General features: G+C 47.6%; 2 protein-coding genes across 2 annotated transcripts in view; both read right to left on the minus strand.

Moving 5' to 3' along the window:
* Window positions 1-3643, minus strand: part of LOC125284828 (AT-rich interactive domain-containing protein 1A-like) — an 18251-nt gene extending 14608 nt beyond the window's left edge. The window contains 3 exon segments of the mRNA XM_048228959.1: window positions 591-758; window positions 1755-1844; window positions 3405-3643. Of these exon segments, the coding sequence (XP_048084916.1) occupies window positions 591-758; window positions 1755-1836 (250 nt within the window). The 5' untranslated portion in view covers window positions 1837-1844; window positions 3405-3643.
* Window positions 3388-15941, minus strand: part of LOC125284991 (uncharacterized protein DDB_G0271670-like) — a gene marked incomplete at its 5' end in the record, with an annotated part of 16978 nt that continues 4424 nt past the window's right edge. Inside the window, one exon of the mRNA XM_048229174.1 lies at window positions 3388-3645. Coding sequence (XP_048085131.1) covers window positions 3388-3645 — 258 coding nt within the window. The remainder of the gene's footprint in view (window positions 3646-15941) is intronic.

Consider the following 15941-nt stretch of genomic DNA (forward strand, 5'->3'; position numbering starts at 1 on the left):
GTGTTGTTTAAAATAGGAGGTTGAGTCAGTAGTTGGGGCACTCTACTGTTTAAAAAGGAGATTTGTGACAAGGGCTGCATGATGATATAAAAAATATGAAATATGTTACGATTGCAATTTGCGATATGATTTTGAATGACTATGTCAAGATTCATTTCAATAATCCAAATGTCTCTCGTTGTGCTACTTCTGATTGGTAGTATGGCTAGAGAAGCATATGAGAAGCACAGCACTCCTGATTGGTGAGTTTCACTGTCCGTCACACAAGGAGGATGACATGAATTTAAAAAAAATCATAAACGTAACAAGATTAACCATGCACAATTACTTGTAGACTTTGCAACTCGATAATTGCATTGGTTCAAGTTGCGATTGCAATAATTGTGCAGCCCTAATTGCGACAATGTATGTTGAGGGATGTATACTGTTTATGATGGGCCATTCTGATCAGGTACTTGCATCGTCTAGGATGTGGGTTTGGGATAGCATCTTTTGAGATGGCATACCTTGCTGGCACGGGTTCTTTAGAATAGGGGGCTTTGGAGTACTTTGGGTGCTTTGAGGAAACTACACTGTTTAGGAGATGATACCTTGCGGGCCATACTGGCCTCCCTGCGGGCCGTAGTTACCCATGGAGTTGTTTTGTGGGTAGGGACCCATCCCAGCATGCATCTGGCCTCCTGAGGACTGGCGAGGAGATAAGGCGGAGCCAGACTGAGGCGAGCCGTACGGAGGCATCTGAGGGTTCCTCATGTAGACTACACACACACACACACACACACACACACACGCACACAAAGAGATAGAGAGAGAGGAGATGAGTATAAGATGAAGAAACAGACGTTCAAGATAAAAGCAAATGGATAAAACAGAAGATAAGAAAAAGAAGCATCAGAGAGAAAGGTGACACAAAGGTGAAGATGGATGGACAGATAGCATGAGATCAGGTAAAAAGGAGGACAGAGAGACAGAGGCTAAGTGGCCGAGAGAAGAGTGATGGTGTGGCATAACAACAAGTGTGCTGCAAACACCCAGAACATTCAGGACGACCCAAACAGAGAAGTGTAGAGCACATACACACAGAGGGCAAACCACCAGGGTGGCATTCGCTACTCAGTAAGTGATTTAGTGAATAAAGGGCCTTTCACACCAAGAACAATAACTAAACATAACAACAAAAAAGTATCGTTCCAGCTAATATTCATCACTTATCATTGGTTATGGTTATGTTTACCATTATCGTTCCTGGTGTGAACGGCCCTTAACCCAGGATAATTACATAGTATAGTTAGGATAGTCACTGGCAAAATAAATCCATAGAGCTCTGTTTTCCGAAGGTTTACTACTCACTCAGAGTTACAGTAACTTAACCACTGTTTGTCACTTTAAACCACATACATGGAATACCTCCCAGATGAGATAAAGATTCAAGAAGACAACGACATTTAGACATCAGTCTGCAGGGTCACCCTGAAGGACCAGCAGCAGCAGCGGGAAACATACTGACTGTCTGTCAGCACACAAACAGCCTCTGGTGAGCCAGGCAGGAGGAGAGTGAAGGTAGGCACTTATACCCATCCTGCCACTGCACTGCCATCTGTGCTGTGTGTGTGTGTGTGTGTGTGTGTGTGTGCAGCACGTGTGCACACGTTCTTTGTGAATATTTAGATGATGTAATCAATATCAGTCATACCAAATAAAATTATTAATTGTGTGTGTTTTTGTGTGTGTAGTTTACACACACACACACACACCCCGGTCCTGCCCCATCGGTGGCTGGTTCATGGAGGAGTGGAGCATGCCGTCCGACTGCACGCTAGGAGGCCTGGGGGGCATCTGGTTTCCTGTTTGGGAGGAACGGGGAGGAGGTTGTAGTCAATGGTGCTAGAACTCTGGGGCCCTATGAAGGAGTATATTGTATATTGGGTCGCCGAAAAATAACAGTGTGCAATGGATGATCTACCAGCGTAGCACCGGAGGGATACAGCTTTGCGTATGGCAATCGCCGCATGCATGTGAGACAGATTTCATTTGATTGAAGTGCGTACTTCTGTGTGAGGGGAATCAATGTGCTTTGAATTGAACCTCTACATCTAGGTGATCAAAAAGGCATGTTCACTTGTGTATCCACAAATCAAACTCTAAATATCGTAATAGAGCTCAACAGTCCCGCTCCTCCTCCGAGAGAGCTTAGTTCCCATTGAGTAAATTCAAATGAGAAACAGTTTTCATCGAATGGCAAAACATTAGTTCTGACAGCCTTGGTATCCATCTTGATTCCAGCGATTAACGAGACGACTCTCTACCAATCAAAGGCTCTTTAACCGGCTTTTACGCGTTAAGATTTTGGGTAGTGTAATACTTTTCAGTTAAATCGCGAATACATTTTCTTTTTCTCAAAACAAGGTTGATGCCCCATGAACTTTTGGTGTCTATATGAGCATATACAATCGCTTAGTCATGTCATAGCTGTTACGATTGTCATAGCCGTTACGATTTTATGGCTTACACTCCAGTTCTCAATGGAGAAATTGTTTTCAATTCTTACTTTCGTGAATCGGCGGTGGGAGGGACTGTTGAGCTCTATGTGGGCAGCAGTAACGTCACTGAGGTTCCATTTCTGTGTTGCGAGTCCATGTCGCTTTGGATATAAGCGTCTGCTAAATATCTTTATAAATATAACTTTATTAAGGTTCGTCATTATGTTCTATGTTCCTCTATCAGTGCAGTGCCCTTAGACAGGTCCTAACTCTCCTGTGCCTTGTGGCGCTGGTTAAAGGGGTAGACAGGTGGCCGGAGCCAAGTAGGTAAGATCACACACATATCTCTGTTCGCCTACAGGCACACCAGGCTGCAGGGCCACACACACACACACAGACACAGACACAGGAAATGCCTCGCGGCAACACAGCAATGACGTGCTGCCATGGTGTTTGTCAGGGAGACAATGTAGGCCAAGTACATCTGTATCTGACACCAGAGAGAGCACTGCACTAACCCTCCCAACAAGCTTCTTTGAGTGTGTGCTGAGTGATTATCAGGCCATACGAGGCCCAGTGAACGAGAATAAGCAATTATATGGAAATCAATTGTGTAGAACACTTGTAACAATCCAAGCCAAGTCTATATTGGGAGTGTGTATGAGAATAATCATTATATTGTAAAGATTACCCAAGAACAAAATTATGCTAGTAAAGAGTAAAAGCATGCAAGTAAATATAACTGGAGAATAAAGGAGGTAGACCATGCAGACTAAAGTGGGTATGTGTGTGTCATGGAGAGTTACCATCATATAACAAGGAGCCTGTAATGACTATATTTAACTGTGTGTATGCATGCATCAGGTGCATGAGTGAACCTGTGTGTGTGTGTGTGTGTGTGTGTGTCTCATTCTCTGCACCCACCTGGCACAGCGGCGGGCGAGAGCGGTCCGGAGCGGGATGCGCTGGCACTGGCGGGGGAGCCGGAGGGGGAGGGCGAAGGCCCACGGATGCCCGGCAGGTGTGGCGAGGTGTGGGGGGAGAAGGGCGACTGCGCCGGGTTACTCTGCTCGCCCTGGCTGCTGGACACGCCCGACGTGCTCACGCCAGGGCTCAGGGCGCCCTCGGTGCCCGTCGGGAGGTCGTCTATCGAGCCTGACAGATCCTAAGAGAGAGACAGAGATGGGAAAGGGGGAGAGACGTTTAACATCTGTTTATTAAATCAATCACCACCCTCTTGAATCATTAATACATTCATATAAACATCCTGTTAGACCAACATATATTCCAACCAACCTGCCCCAGTATCCTTAATCAAATTGAGTAATTAATATGATTACATGTTAAAGCAGACAAAAAAGGGTGTAAATAGACGTAGGTCATGCCTACCCCCATTGGATGCTGATCTCAGCTGAAGACAGGTTGTGGCTGTCTAAGCGTGATGCACTAGATAATCCTAATATACATCAGTACACATGTGTACACTACACACAGTACCCGGGTGTGCTTTAAACAACAAAAATGCAATTGCTGCCATCTGTTTGCAGTAAGTGTATGAGCAGCTGGTAATGTTAGCTGTGCCTACTGTAACGGCATTCTGTAGGGCTACATCAGATTCTGTTGAAATTCCCTTTCTATGATATTAAAAGGAACCCGAAGGCTGACGGGTGTTAATTGCAGGTATATATTCAACAGGTCAGCAGCGCACAGATTCACTACAGGACACAGGAACACACACAGATACACACAACAATTTCCACAATTCTTTGCGATTTGACAGCAACACAATCCCAAGCTCAATAGAGAGATGGGAAGACAGAGAGAGGGAGAGAAATCGACAGCTTTAAAACACTCACTTATTGAACCAGTAATGCCCCCTTAAATCACATAATGCATGTGAATTTCCGGCAAAGGTAACCTGTCAAATGTTCAGATTAGAGAGGGAAAAAAACAAGAGCAGCTTTGTGCCTTGAGCCTCATGCCCTCTATTAAACTGTAGATAGAGCGAAAGATGAAGAGGAAGTGACTGAAGAGAGACGGGGAGATAGAGAGAAAGAGGAAGGGATTCGGAGAAAGAGAGAAAGAAAGTGTGTGTGTTTGTGTGTGTGTGTGTGAGTGAGTGAGTATGTGTGAGTGTGTGAGTGAGTGAGCGAGCGAGCAAGTTTGTGAATGTGTGTGTGAGAAAGAAACACAGAGAGACAATCAAGTAAAGACAAAAGACCCTGTTTACACTTGATGAGTCAAAATGCGTCTTAAGCAATGGGATCACAAGTGGACGGTAGACACGTTGCTGTCTACACTAAGGTAGTGCTACACCCAGAGACTTCACTGACCTTACCGAGTGAGAGAGAGAGAGAGAGAGAGAGAGAGAGAGAGAGAGAGAGAGAGAGAGAGAGAGAGAGAGAGAGAGAAAAATAGGAAAGAGAATAACAAGAAAAAGGAGCTAAATAATACATTTAAGGCCAGCACAGTCTAAACTAAAGTAAGCCTCTCTTCCTCTGAGTCTGTTTAGTAAAGTGCCACTGTTGTGGGGAGGTGTGTGTGTGTGTGTGTGTGTGTGTGTTGATCCCAGGGGTGGCGGGAGGGCCGGTGGCCAGGATAATGGCTCTCTTAATTGGATGATCATGACACCATATTAAAAGAGATCTTCATTAGCGGACGCCCGCTGCTGCGGCTAACAGTTCGACAGTCGCTGAGTCATTAGCCTGAAGCATCAGAAACACACACACACACACACACACACACACACTGGTGCTGCCTGCTCTGGAGAACACACACAGGCTTACACTTATTCAAGTGTCTAAAGTTAAATACACACACACACACGTATGATGAATACTTCAAAAACACAAATAAAATGCTTACAACAATTTGAAATATAGCCCAAATTAAAAACAAGGCATCAGGCTTCAACTGCCAAAAGCTCAAGAAGAATGAGTGGGAGTGGATCAGTCATTGTGGGCGTTGCCAGGTCTCCTTTAAATCAACACATAAGATAATTAATGACTATGAGGGCCTAAACTAAATAAATAAGCAAAAACATCTCTCCTCCTGCCTCCTAATGGTCGTATTAAGGTAAACCAATCAGAAAATTGGCAACAGCTAGTGCAACAGTAGGAGCAGCAAGAGTGTGTGTGAGTGTGTGTGTGTGTCCATGCATCAGAAAGTGTGTCGGTGTTTACACACTCACGTGCAGACCATGTGTTCGCCAGGAATGCAAGCTCATCTGCCAGTGAGATCACAGCCGGGAAGACGAGGGGGGAAAAAGCAAGAGAGAGAGAGAGAGAGAGAGAGAGAGAGAGAGAGAGAGAGAGAGAGAGAGAGAGAGCAGCACAGGAAGAAAGGAGAGGAGGGGAGGGAGAGGAGGGAGGGAATGAGGGTGAGGAGGGGGTGTGGGTATGGTGGGTGAGGGTGGTGGAGGAAAACCCGCTGTCTGGAAGATGGCCAAGTATTCCCATAGAAATCTGGCAGCGTGGAGACCTGGCCCAGGCCCCACAGCCGGCGGTTTCTAGCGAGCGAGTGAGCGAGGGAATGAGCGCTCGAGTTGAAACGACGCCTGTCCGCGTGCTTGCTTGCCCGAGCTATTTTTGGGCCGTGACCTGCTGGAGGAACCCCAGAGAGAGAGACAGGAGGACGCTGATGCAGAGAGGGTGTGTGTGTGTGTGTGTGGAGACACACTAACAAGGGGCAGAGAACGAGACCTGACTGAGGAACTCCAGACGCCTACACTCACTCCTGAGTCCTGCCTCAGACACTTTCTCTCTGTGTGTGTGTGTGTGTGTACACATCAGCCTGACTATGGAATAGCAAAGCAGATCATACAATCATAAAATGGCATTTTAACAGCACCTCATTTTTGGAAACGCAGGAACCCACATTAAAAGAAAAGAAAAAAGAAAAGAAAAACGAAGGAAAAGAAGGGAATATAGGAAAAGGCAGCCTCATAACCCCTTAAAACACCACAGCTCACCTTGCAGGTTAAAAGACCCTCAAGTCCATATGCCTCTAATATGGCTCAATCTCAAGGTGCTTATTTATGCTAGTTATGGAGACTGAGTTTTGCTTCACAATCATACATTATTGAGGCTTCACTTCATTTACCAATCCAATTTAATGTTGGCATCCGAGAGAGGAAAAAAAAAAAACTAAGACCCAAACAACGACAACAAGGCCTTCTACGGTATATCTGCCAACAGATCTATCTGGGACACGACTTCACACTGATGCACGCAAAGAGAGGCGTGTACAGGAAGACAAGGATACGAAGGAACTATCTGGGACACCACCTCACATGAACGACCACGGAGGAGAGGAGAGTGGAGGAGAGGAGAGGAGAGGAGAGGAGAGGAGAGGAGAGGAGAGGCCCTCCCTCTATCTCTCTTCTCTCCCACAGACCCCTCCATGTGACCCTTAAGAGCCACCGTAGGAAGCCCCACCAAAGCAACAGCAGGCGCTACAGAAGTAAGCAGTGTCACCTGACCATCCCCCTCTCCCAGACACACACACACACACGATCACAAGACCAGTCATCTGACTAGTGTGTCGTAGGACCACTGCCACAGTGCAGGACTGGTGCGATGAGCCGAAGAGAATAGGACTGTCCCATCGTGCCATGAAGGTCAAAGTGGGGTGGGGTGTGGGGGGGACCCCCCAGGGACCCTGTCTGACCCCCGAGGTCAAAGGTGAGGTGTTATGACAGCGAGGTACAGACAGGGGTCAAAGGTCAGGAGGAGTAAAGGGGGTCATGATCACAGGAGGACTGAGAGCAGGACATGAGGATCTGTGTCTGACAAGGGCTTAGAGAGCGGACTGCTTAACACAGTTTTGGTCACACACACACAGACACAGACACGGGCACTTTGTAAATGAAATGTGGAAAGCACACACTTTCACTTTCCTTTTCCTTGTCACACCTGAGCCCTAACACAACAACTCGCACACACACAAAATATGAAAGTACAAAATGTCAGGGTACAGCTACATCTACTCAGTCAACAACTTCAGCTTTCCACACAAAAATATGACACAGTTCCCCCAAAATGTCAGGGTACAGCTACATCTACTCAGTCAAATGTGGGCAGCTCAATTTTCCCACTCCCATTGCACACACAGCTCTGGTTCCCCTCAACATTATTACACAGCCATTGATTTGCAGAGCTTGTTATTTACTGAACACACACTGGCCATTCATCGAAATGCTGACTTCAGAGCCTCTGGGCCTGCAACATTATTACTGACCAGGCCAGCCACTGAGTGAGTGAGGAGTGAGTGGGAGGTGGTGAGTGAGTGAGTGAGTGAGTGGAGGTGAGTGAGTGAGTGAGGTGAGTGAGTGAGTGAGTGAGTGAGTGAGTGAGGTGAGTGAGGTGAGTGAGTGGAGGAGTGAGTGAGTGAGTGAGGTGAGTGAGTGAGTGAGTGAGTGAGGAGAGAGTGAGTGAGTGAGAGTGAGAGAGGATGAGAAAAGAGAAGGTATGGAGGAACAGAAAAATATTTAATACATTTAACACATATAAGTGTTTGTGTGTTTGTTTGTGTGTCAGTGTTATTGTGAGTGTTGCTGTGAGTGTGTGTGTGTGTGTGTGTGTCTCTGGTATGAGCGAGAAAGAAAGAAAAAACAGCAGTCACATTTCCCCTTTAAGAAAATACAGACCAATCAACAACAAACCAACACAGAAAGAGGAGGGTTTAACACACCACACCACAATACAATAGCACAGTCATACATCTGCCTGAATTAGCCTCCTCACAGCCAACACAGCTTCCTCTAACACTTCCTAATCACTGACACAGCCCCTCACCCACACAACAGCAAATAAATTAAATAAAAACAAAAAACAAAACAGACAGACACACACACACCACATCACTAGATTAAACTAAAATGAAAACACAGACAAGAGAGAGAGGAGAGCTTCAGCTCCAACCCTGTGTATGTGTGTGTGAGGGTGAGGGAGAGAGAGAGTGAGCACGGCAGCCATTTTGTGCTCTCCGTGTGCTAGCATCACTGCTGCAGCAGCCTCGACACAGACAGACTCCCTCTCTCAGCAGCTAGCTAGCAGCCTCTGAGGAGGAGCCAGGGTAGAAGGTTCCGGACTCCGGACAAACTCAGCGAGACAAGACTCTCCTTGCGCTCAGGGTTCTGTGTCAGTCCATCCTGTGGTGTTTGTGAGGAAAACTACAGACTGCTGAGCGTCAGCCATGTTGTGGTGATTGTGCTCCTTCCCCCTTCACTTCCAACCAGACACAGTTTCAGCAATGTTCTCTACGAGCTCCACCAGAGAGAAATCCACACTCTTAAATGCATACTCATGTGTTGCCCTTAAAGGGTTGCATGGAGCAAGGCTTATTACATAGAGTAGTAAGGGGAAATAGGGCTAGTGTGTGTGGATGTAACTTCAGCCACAATGAACTGCACTGAACTCTGACCGGACTCAACATGCAAAGGGCCTGCACTGAAACAGGATCTCAACATCAGCATTAGTGTGTGTGCGTGTGTGTGTGTGTGTGTGTGCACGTGTAATCCAGGGTTCAACGTAAAGTCAGAGCCTCTCTCTGGCCCACCCCCACCCCCTCTTTGGCTCAAACTCCGATACTCTCCCTTCACTGGCTTGTTTCCGGTTCTCAGATAACCACACACACACACACACACAGACTTACCCACACACACACACACACACACCCATTCATCCTCTTCAGAATAGCAAACGAGGCAGGGGGGAGGGGGAGGGGAGAGGAGGGGGTAGGGTGTATGAGAAGGGCGCCCGCGGTGGCGTCTGTGCTGCTGCCATGGAAACAGTGCTAGTGAGTCTCCACGTGTGTTGACACATTAGAGCTGACGCCACGCTCAGACACACCCCCCCCACCCCCACCTCTCTCTCCACAGGGCATGCCGGGTCACAGTGCAGTCAGCTGCTGCACAGAACAGAGACATCACTAAATACCAGAAAGAGCTGCCAACACACACACACTCCATCCCTCTAAAATGAATATGCACACACACACACACAAAAAAATGCTTTAATTAAATTGAGAAAGCCTTCAAGGTCCCACCCAAGAGATACAATAGCAACACACACACACACACACACACACAGGACTTGAGTGTGCCCCCTCGGCGCCCACGGGAGCGGTGCTTCCACGTGGAGCCCAACAACACGGCCTGCATTCCTCCAGGGTTACCAGGTTACGCAAAAGCCCTTCCTGCCCACCAGAAGCAGGTCATCAGAAATGCCAATCTGCCCACGCACGCACACACACACACACACACACACACACACACGTACGGGGGAGAGGAGAGCAGGAAATACTCCTATTTATAATCAAAGTGAAAGCCACCCTGTTCAGGCTTTTCTTTCTAAAGCACTCTCAGAATGCTGGATATCAAACACACACACACACACACACACACACACACACACAGCAGCATCACCGATGGCAAGAGGCCATTGTACTGCCAACAACTAGGGAACGGAGAGAAAAATTGTCTGATCTCAGGGATCTGATCTTACAACAAAAAAGGGGGCAGCCTTCCTCTGTGGAGGAGCAACTTTTGATCACCACAACCATCACCCCACAGCACAACCAGCATGCTGAATCAGTGGAGGGAGAGAGAGAGGGAGGAAGAGAGAGAGAGAGATGGGGAGAGGGAGAGAGAGCGAGAGCGCGAGAGATGAAAGAGAGAGAGCAAGATACAGTTTTATTGTATCTGATGATGTGTAGGTTTTGTAAGCTTTATGTTCTGATTTATTGCCCTATATGTAATGACTGCTTCGGCGACACAAGTGCCCATCCGTCATGCCAATAAAACACTTTGAATTTGAAAAGAGCAAAAGAAAGAAGGACAGAGGGAGAGAGGGAGGGAGGGAGGGAGGGAGAGAGGGAGAGAGCGAGGAGAGGGAGGGAGGTGTGAGTTACACTGACTGACTGATTGGCAGAGGGTGCGGGAGAGAAAGTGAATGGAGAAAAGGCAGCGGAGAAAGAGGTGAAGAGAAAGAAACAGACAGACAAAGAGACAGACAGAGGCAGCGAGGCACAGACACACCCACAGACACTCTTCTTGGGCACTAGGTGGTCACTACAGGACCTTGGAGAACCCAGGGCAGTCCGGTCCTGACCATCCCAGCATCGGGGCACCTCTCACTGGGCATTAGGAAGCGAGAGGACCCCCTGGTAAGGGTGTGGAGGATCCAGTGAGCCCTCCCTAAGCAAGCCTATGCAGGGCTGAGCTTAACCATAAGGGGGCACTCCCAGTCCAGTCTGAATAATACAGAAGAGAGGAGAGAGACCCACAGACACACATAGAGAGAGAGGGAAAGAGACACACGGTATGGAGGTAGAGAGAGTAAGGGAGTAACAGACAAAGACAAAAACGACAAGAGAAGGGTGTCGTGTCAAGGAAGATGTCTGAACTATTCATCACTCACACACACCGGAACTTACATACTCCGAAACGCACGCACACGCACACACACACAGACAGTCAAGACTCCCTGAAAACTAGCAGTACCAACAGACGGCTCTAAATCTAGCGCAGTCTGTAATGAGTCCTCCTCACATGGTGTTATAGTGGCAGTAACGTTGGTTCTGCCCTGAATGTGTCAACTGTTGCCTTGGGTGACGAGGACACACCTATCAGGTTTAACAAGGAGTGAGCAACTTCCACATGAGCCAACAAACACTACAATGCACCCATGTAGTGGCCTCATGAAGCACTTTTGCATTGTGTGTGTCTGTGTGTGTGTGTGTGTCTCTCCGAGTGTCTGTGTGTGTACATGCATGTGTTTATGAACCAATGGTTTGTGCAGAGGTGGTGTTTATGTTAAGGGTATATTTACATTTCATTGTGTGTGTGTGTGTGGTACTGTCAGCATGAGGTTATGTGTACACGTGTGCTGATGAGATGGGGGTCATGTGTTTAACAAGCTGGGGATGCCGTGTATGCTTGTGTGTGCGCGTGTGTGTGTGTGTGTGCGTGTGTGAATGTCTGTTTAATGGGCTGATGGCATTATATGGTCTGTGCGTGCATGCGTGCGTCTCCGATGGGGACTCTTTTGTGCTGCACACAATGGCGGGGGGTCCCCCAGCAAGCACAGATGCCCCTGTGGGGGCAGAAGAGAAGAGAGAGGGCTGCACAAGAGACCAACAGACAGCCATGGGGGTGGGGCAGCCTCTGTGTCTGTGTGTGTGTGTGTGTGTGTGTGAAAAATGGCTTTCTGTTTATGTCCCAAATTACAAACTCAACTACTCACACTGTTGCCTGCAACATGCAGCGGTGGACTGTGCCAAGAGTAAACAAAAGATTCACAAGTACAGGAGAGCGGGGAGAGGGGAGATGCATACGAACATGAAGAAAAGAGGGGGAACTAAAGCAAGGAGGAGAGAATGAGAGAGGGGGGGATAAAGAACAAATAAATAGATAAAATAACTGGTAAGAAGAAAAGAATAAGAAAAAAGGAGAGGAAAGTGTACAAATAGAATAAAAGAGGATAGAGGGAAGATCAGGGAGATAAAGAGAGATCAAATAGAGTGGGATGAACAGAACACCAGGAACAGAAGAGATACAGTGAAATGGAGCAGGGGAATAATACATATACAAAACTGAGAGAGATGGATGGATGGATGACAAGAGAAGAGAAGAAAAGAGACGGAATGAGAGGGAAAGAGAAGTCAGAGAGAGCAGAGAAGGAACGAGAGGGAAAGAGAAGAGAGAAGAGAAGAGAAGAGAAGAGAAGAGAGCACTGCAGTGAGGCACGGCCTTTTGTGCTGCACTACCAGCTCAGCCTCGAGCCAGAGACGAGAGGAGAGGAGAGGCGGGGCCTAGAGCACAGCTCTGTGTGTGGGGGGGAGGTATAAGAGAGAAGAGGCAGAGAGGAACAGAGAGAGAGAGAGAGAAACAGAACAGAAACACCAAAAAGAAAAACACCAAAATCACACTGAAACGCCCTCAAGTTGCTCACATCTACAAAATGGATTCCAAAGGAAAACTACCAACTAACCTGCATTTATTCAAATTATACAGCCTAAATGAATGTGTTACAAGAGACGGAGAGAGAGCATGCAGAGAGAAGCAGAGAGCAGAACGCGCAAGGCCCCAGAATCTGAATAGCTCAGCTCCCACACAGGAAGCGCAGGCCTAGAAATAGCAACAGGAAACACGCCCCAGAAACTGAATACTGCAATAGCACAGGCAGCAGCAGCAGCAGAGCCAGAGCAAAACAAGAGCAGAAGAGTGTTACGAAAGCAGATTTACTGAGAGAGCGAGAGAGAGAGAGAGAGAGAGAGAGAGAGAAGAGGGAGGGAGAGAGAGAGAGAGAGGAAAGAGGGAGCGAGAGAGAGAGAGAGAGAGAGAGAGAGAGAGAGAGAGAGAGAGGGAGCGAGAGAGAAGGAAAGAGGGAGGGAGAGAGAGGCAGAGAGAGAGGGAAAGAGGGAGGGAGAGAGAAACAAGAGCACCAGATACTGGAGAGGAAATGAGGAATTTGACAAATGGAGGGAGAAGAAATATTACTACAGAAATTAGAAAAAGAGATATGGCCAATTTCAGGAGAGAAGAGAGCAGAATGTGGAGAGAGAGAGAGAGAGAGAGAGAGAGAGAGAGAGAGCAGAGGGGGAGAAGCAGAAAGGAGAGGAGAGGAGAGGGAGGGGCAGAAATCTACCAGCCTCAGCAGCCAGAGCCTCATCACACACACAGAGAGAGAGAGAGAGAGGGGGAGAGAGAGAGAGAGAGAGAGGGGGAGAGAGAGAGAGAGAGAGAGAGAGAGAGAGAGGGGGGGAAGAGATAAAATAGCGGGAACAAGATGTGAGGACTGAGAGCAAGTGAAAGACACAAAGATGAAAAGAGAAGGATGCAGACTACATGAAATAGCCTGCACACACACAGCAGACCATATAAGGTCTCAGCACATACGCTCCACTGGTGTGCGAGTGTGTGTGTGTGAGTGATTATGTATATATAAATATATATATATATATGAGAACAAAACATGAACAGTGACCACCAATACCATTAGGAATCATGGGCAATCATGGGTTAGAGTTTGCAAACATGTGCACGCACATACTAAGCACACACACACTTCTGATCTTTACCAACACAACAAGCAATCAATACTTCTGCACAACCATGTCATGAAGTAAGCACTAAATAAGCACTCGGAGGCTTTTCCAGACATACGTCGCCATGCCTGGCGATGCCTGATGCAGGTGGGGCATGGTCTCGGCCTCTCTCTGAGCTCCACCACAGCTCTGCTCCTCATGCCCCAGCTTCAGCCCACAGCCAAGAGCGGTTTCATGGACTACACGTGGGTGTGACCGCAACAGTTTGACATGTGCGTGCTTGAGTAGCAAAATGTCAACTCACTGCGCAGACTCACACGGACTTTAGCTCCAACAGAACACGATCCCATGAGTAACGCACACAAACCAAACCATTCTACACATGGAATTCCACCCACGGAATCCAACACAATTCCATGAGTAATCAAAAACAAAACAAAAACACCATCCAGCACACGCGTTACACAACACAAGGCAAAAGCAGAGGCCCGAGGAGACAAGAGCTTTCAGAGGGAAGGGATGAGCAGGAGGGAACAGAGACCAAGAGGCGAGAGGTGAGGTGCGAGTGTGAGGGGTGGGGTGTGGGGCAGCGGGGGTGGGGATTAGAGCCTGGCAGGGGCCGGGGGCACAAAGGCCGCTATCTCAGGGGGCAACGCAGGGCAACAGGGGAAATCAAGGACCATCAGCTCCATTCAAGTTTCACTGGCCCAGGGAAGGAGAGGAAATGCTACTTCCTGGGAGCCAGGACACACACAAACATAGTGTAAAGTGCAGGGCATGCATGCTCAATTAGACACATAAATAACGGCATGCTCGAGTACACACACCTACACGTATGGCCAGCATACACCCTCTCTCATGCACACACAATAAGCGTCTTTCCCTCACTTATACTTACACCAGCCCAACCCACACACACACACACCAAATGGTGGGAGGATTTGATTTCATCCAACCCAGGTTGGGAGACCCGAGCTTGTCGGGATGGGGGAATTGAGAACATTGTGCGACTTGTGCACATCTTGAGAGCTAATTAATTACGATTAGCTCTCAAGATGTGCACAAGACCTGCCTGCCCACTCCCATGTGTGTGCACGAGTGCCTTCCAGTTTGTCTGAGCAGATAGCACTGGTGCCCGCTTTCATTTCTCAACCTACAATCCAATAACAACACCACCCTGAATTTCCACAATAAAACAACACTGCAAACATCTTGCAACAGCTCAACTTCTTATCATTTTAATGGAAAGAGGATACGATTTGGATGCAACACAAGTGCGTGCACACGCATACACAAACACCTACACACACACAGCGCTCATAAAACGCACGTGGGCGTTGCAGCGTTATTGCAAAAGCCTCTCTGTAACCTACCAGTCGAGAGAGAGCGCTCAACCTATGAAACTGCCCTCGGGTAAACCACACACACACCTGTGTACCTGGGTAAACAAACGCACACCTGTACTTAGAGCCAATCAAGCACAAAGCCACCTGACGGACCAGCCCACAGTGCTGCTTTTGTAAGGTTAGTGTTGATATTGCAGCTAGTGTAAGACACTGAGGACTTTTTAGTTATAGTATTGGTCCTTAATACAGTGAAGGGAGAGAGATATTTATAAGGAGAAGGGCTGTCTAACTAAATCTTGGACAAACAACATTCTGAAAATATGACAAAAACAAAATCAGTGACCCTGAGCCTTCAGACTCCATGTCAAAAGCTAACAAAGCAGAGCTCCAGCAGAACAAGCCTACAACAAGTAGCCATTTTAGATCAAGGCGCAGAGAAAATGGCTGACAAGAGAGTGAAAAAAGCACATCAGTAGTGTGCTTCTACAGAGTTTAAAAACTCATTTGTATGTCTTGCACTCAGCATCATGGGGACTTGGTCGTGTTTGTTGCCCTAACTCTGCTGCTGGCGCCTGCAGTCAGCTCAGCAAAAACAAGATCAAGAGTGAGCGAGCGAGAGAGAGCGAAGCGAAATGAAAGCGAAATGACTGGTCCCACCGCCTGTCCGTTTCCCTCCCACGCCGACTCTCACAGTTCACTTCTCCCAAGCCACAACTCCCCGGAACCTTCTGCCAGCCCAGGACCTGGTCGTTTTAGGATAAGCCCGACACCGACACGCCTGAGGGGAGACTTTGCTGGAATTTTCCGTTAGTTAACTCCTCAGTTTGTGCTAATGAACATACATACACACACACACATACACACTACACTTGAATCTGTACACAAAACCAGCCAGCATAGAACAAACGGACTAACTTAGTCCAAAGTCTCTTATCTCTATTGATCTAGCTGTGTGTTTGCGGCAATATTTGCCTTCATTACCTCCACCTTGTGTGCAGTTATAACACGGTCTGTGCACCTGTTCCCTTGCTAACCACAACCTTCCACACTGTTCCAATGCAACTTT

Source organism: Alosa alosa, chromosome 20 (assembly GCF_017589495.1).
Source record: "Alosa alosa isolate M-15738 ecotype Scorff River chromosome 20, AALO_Geno_1.1, whole genome shotgun sequence".
Classification (NCBI taxonomy): domain Eukaryota; kingdom Metazoa; phylum Chordata; class Actinopteri; order Clupeiformes; family Clupeidae; genus Alosa; species Alosa alosa.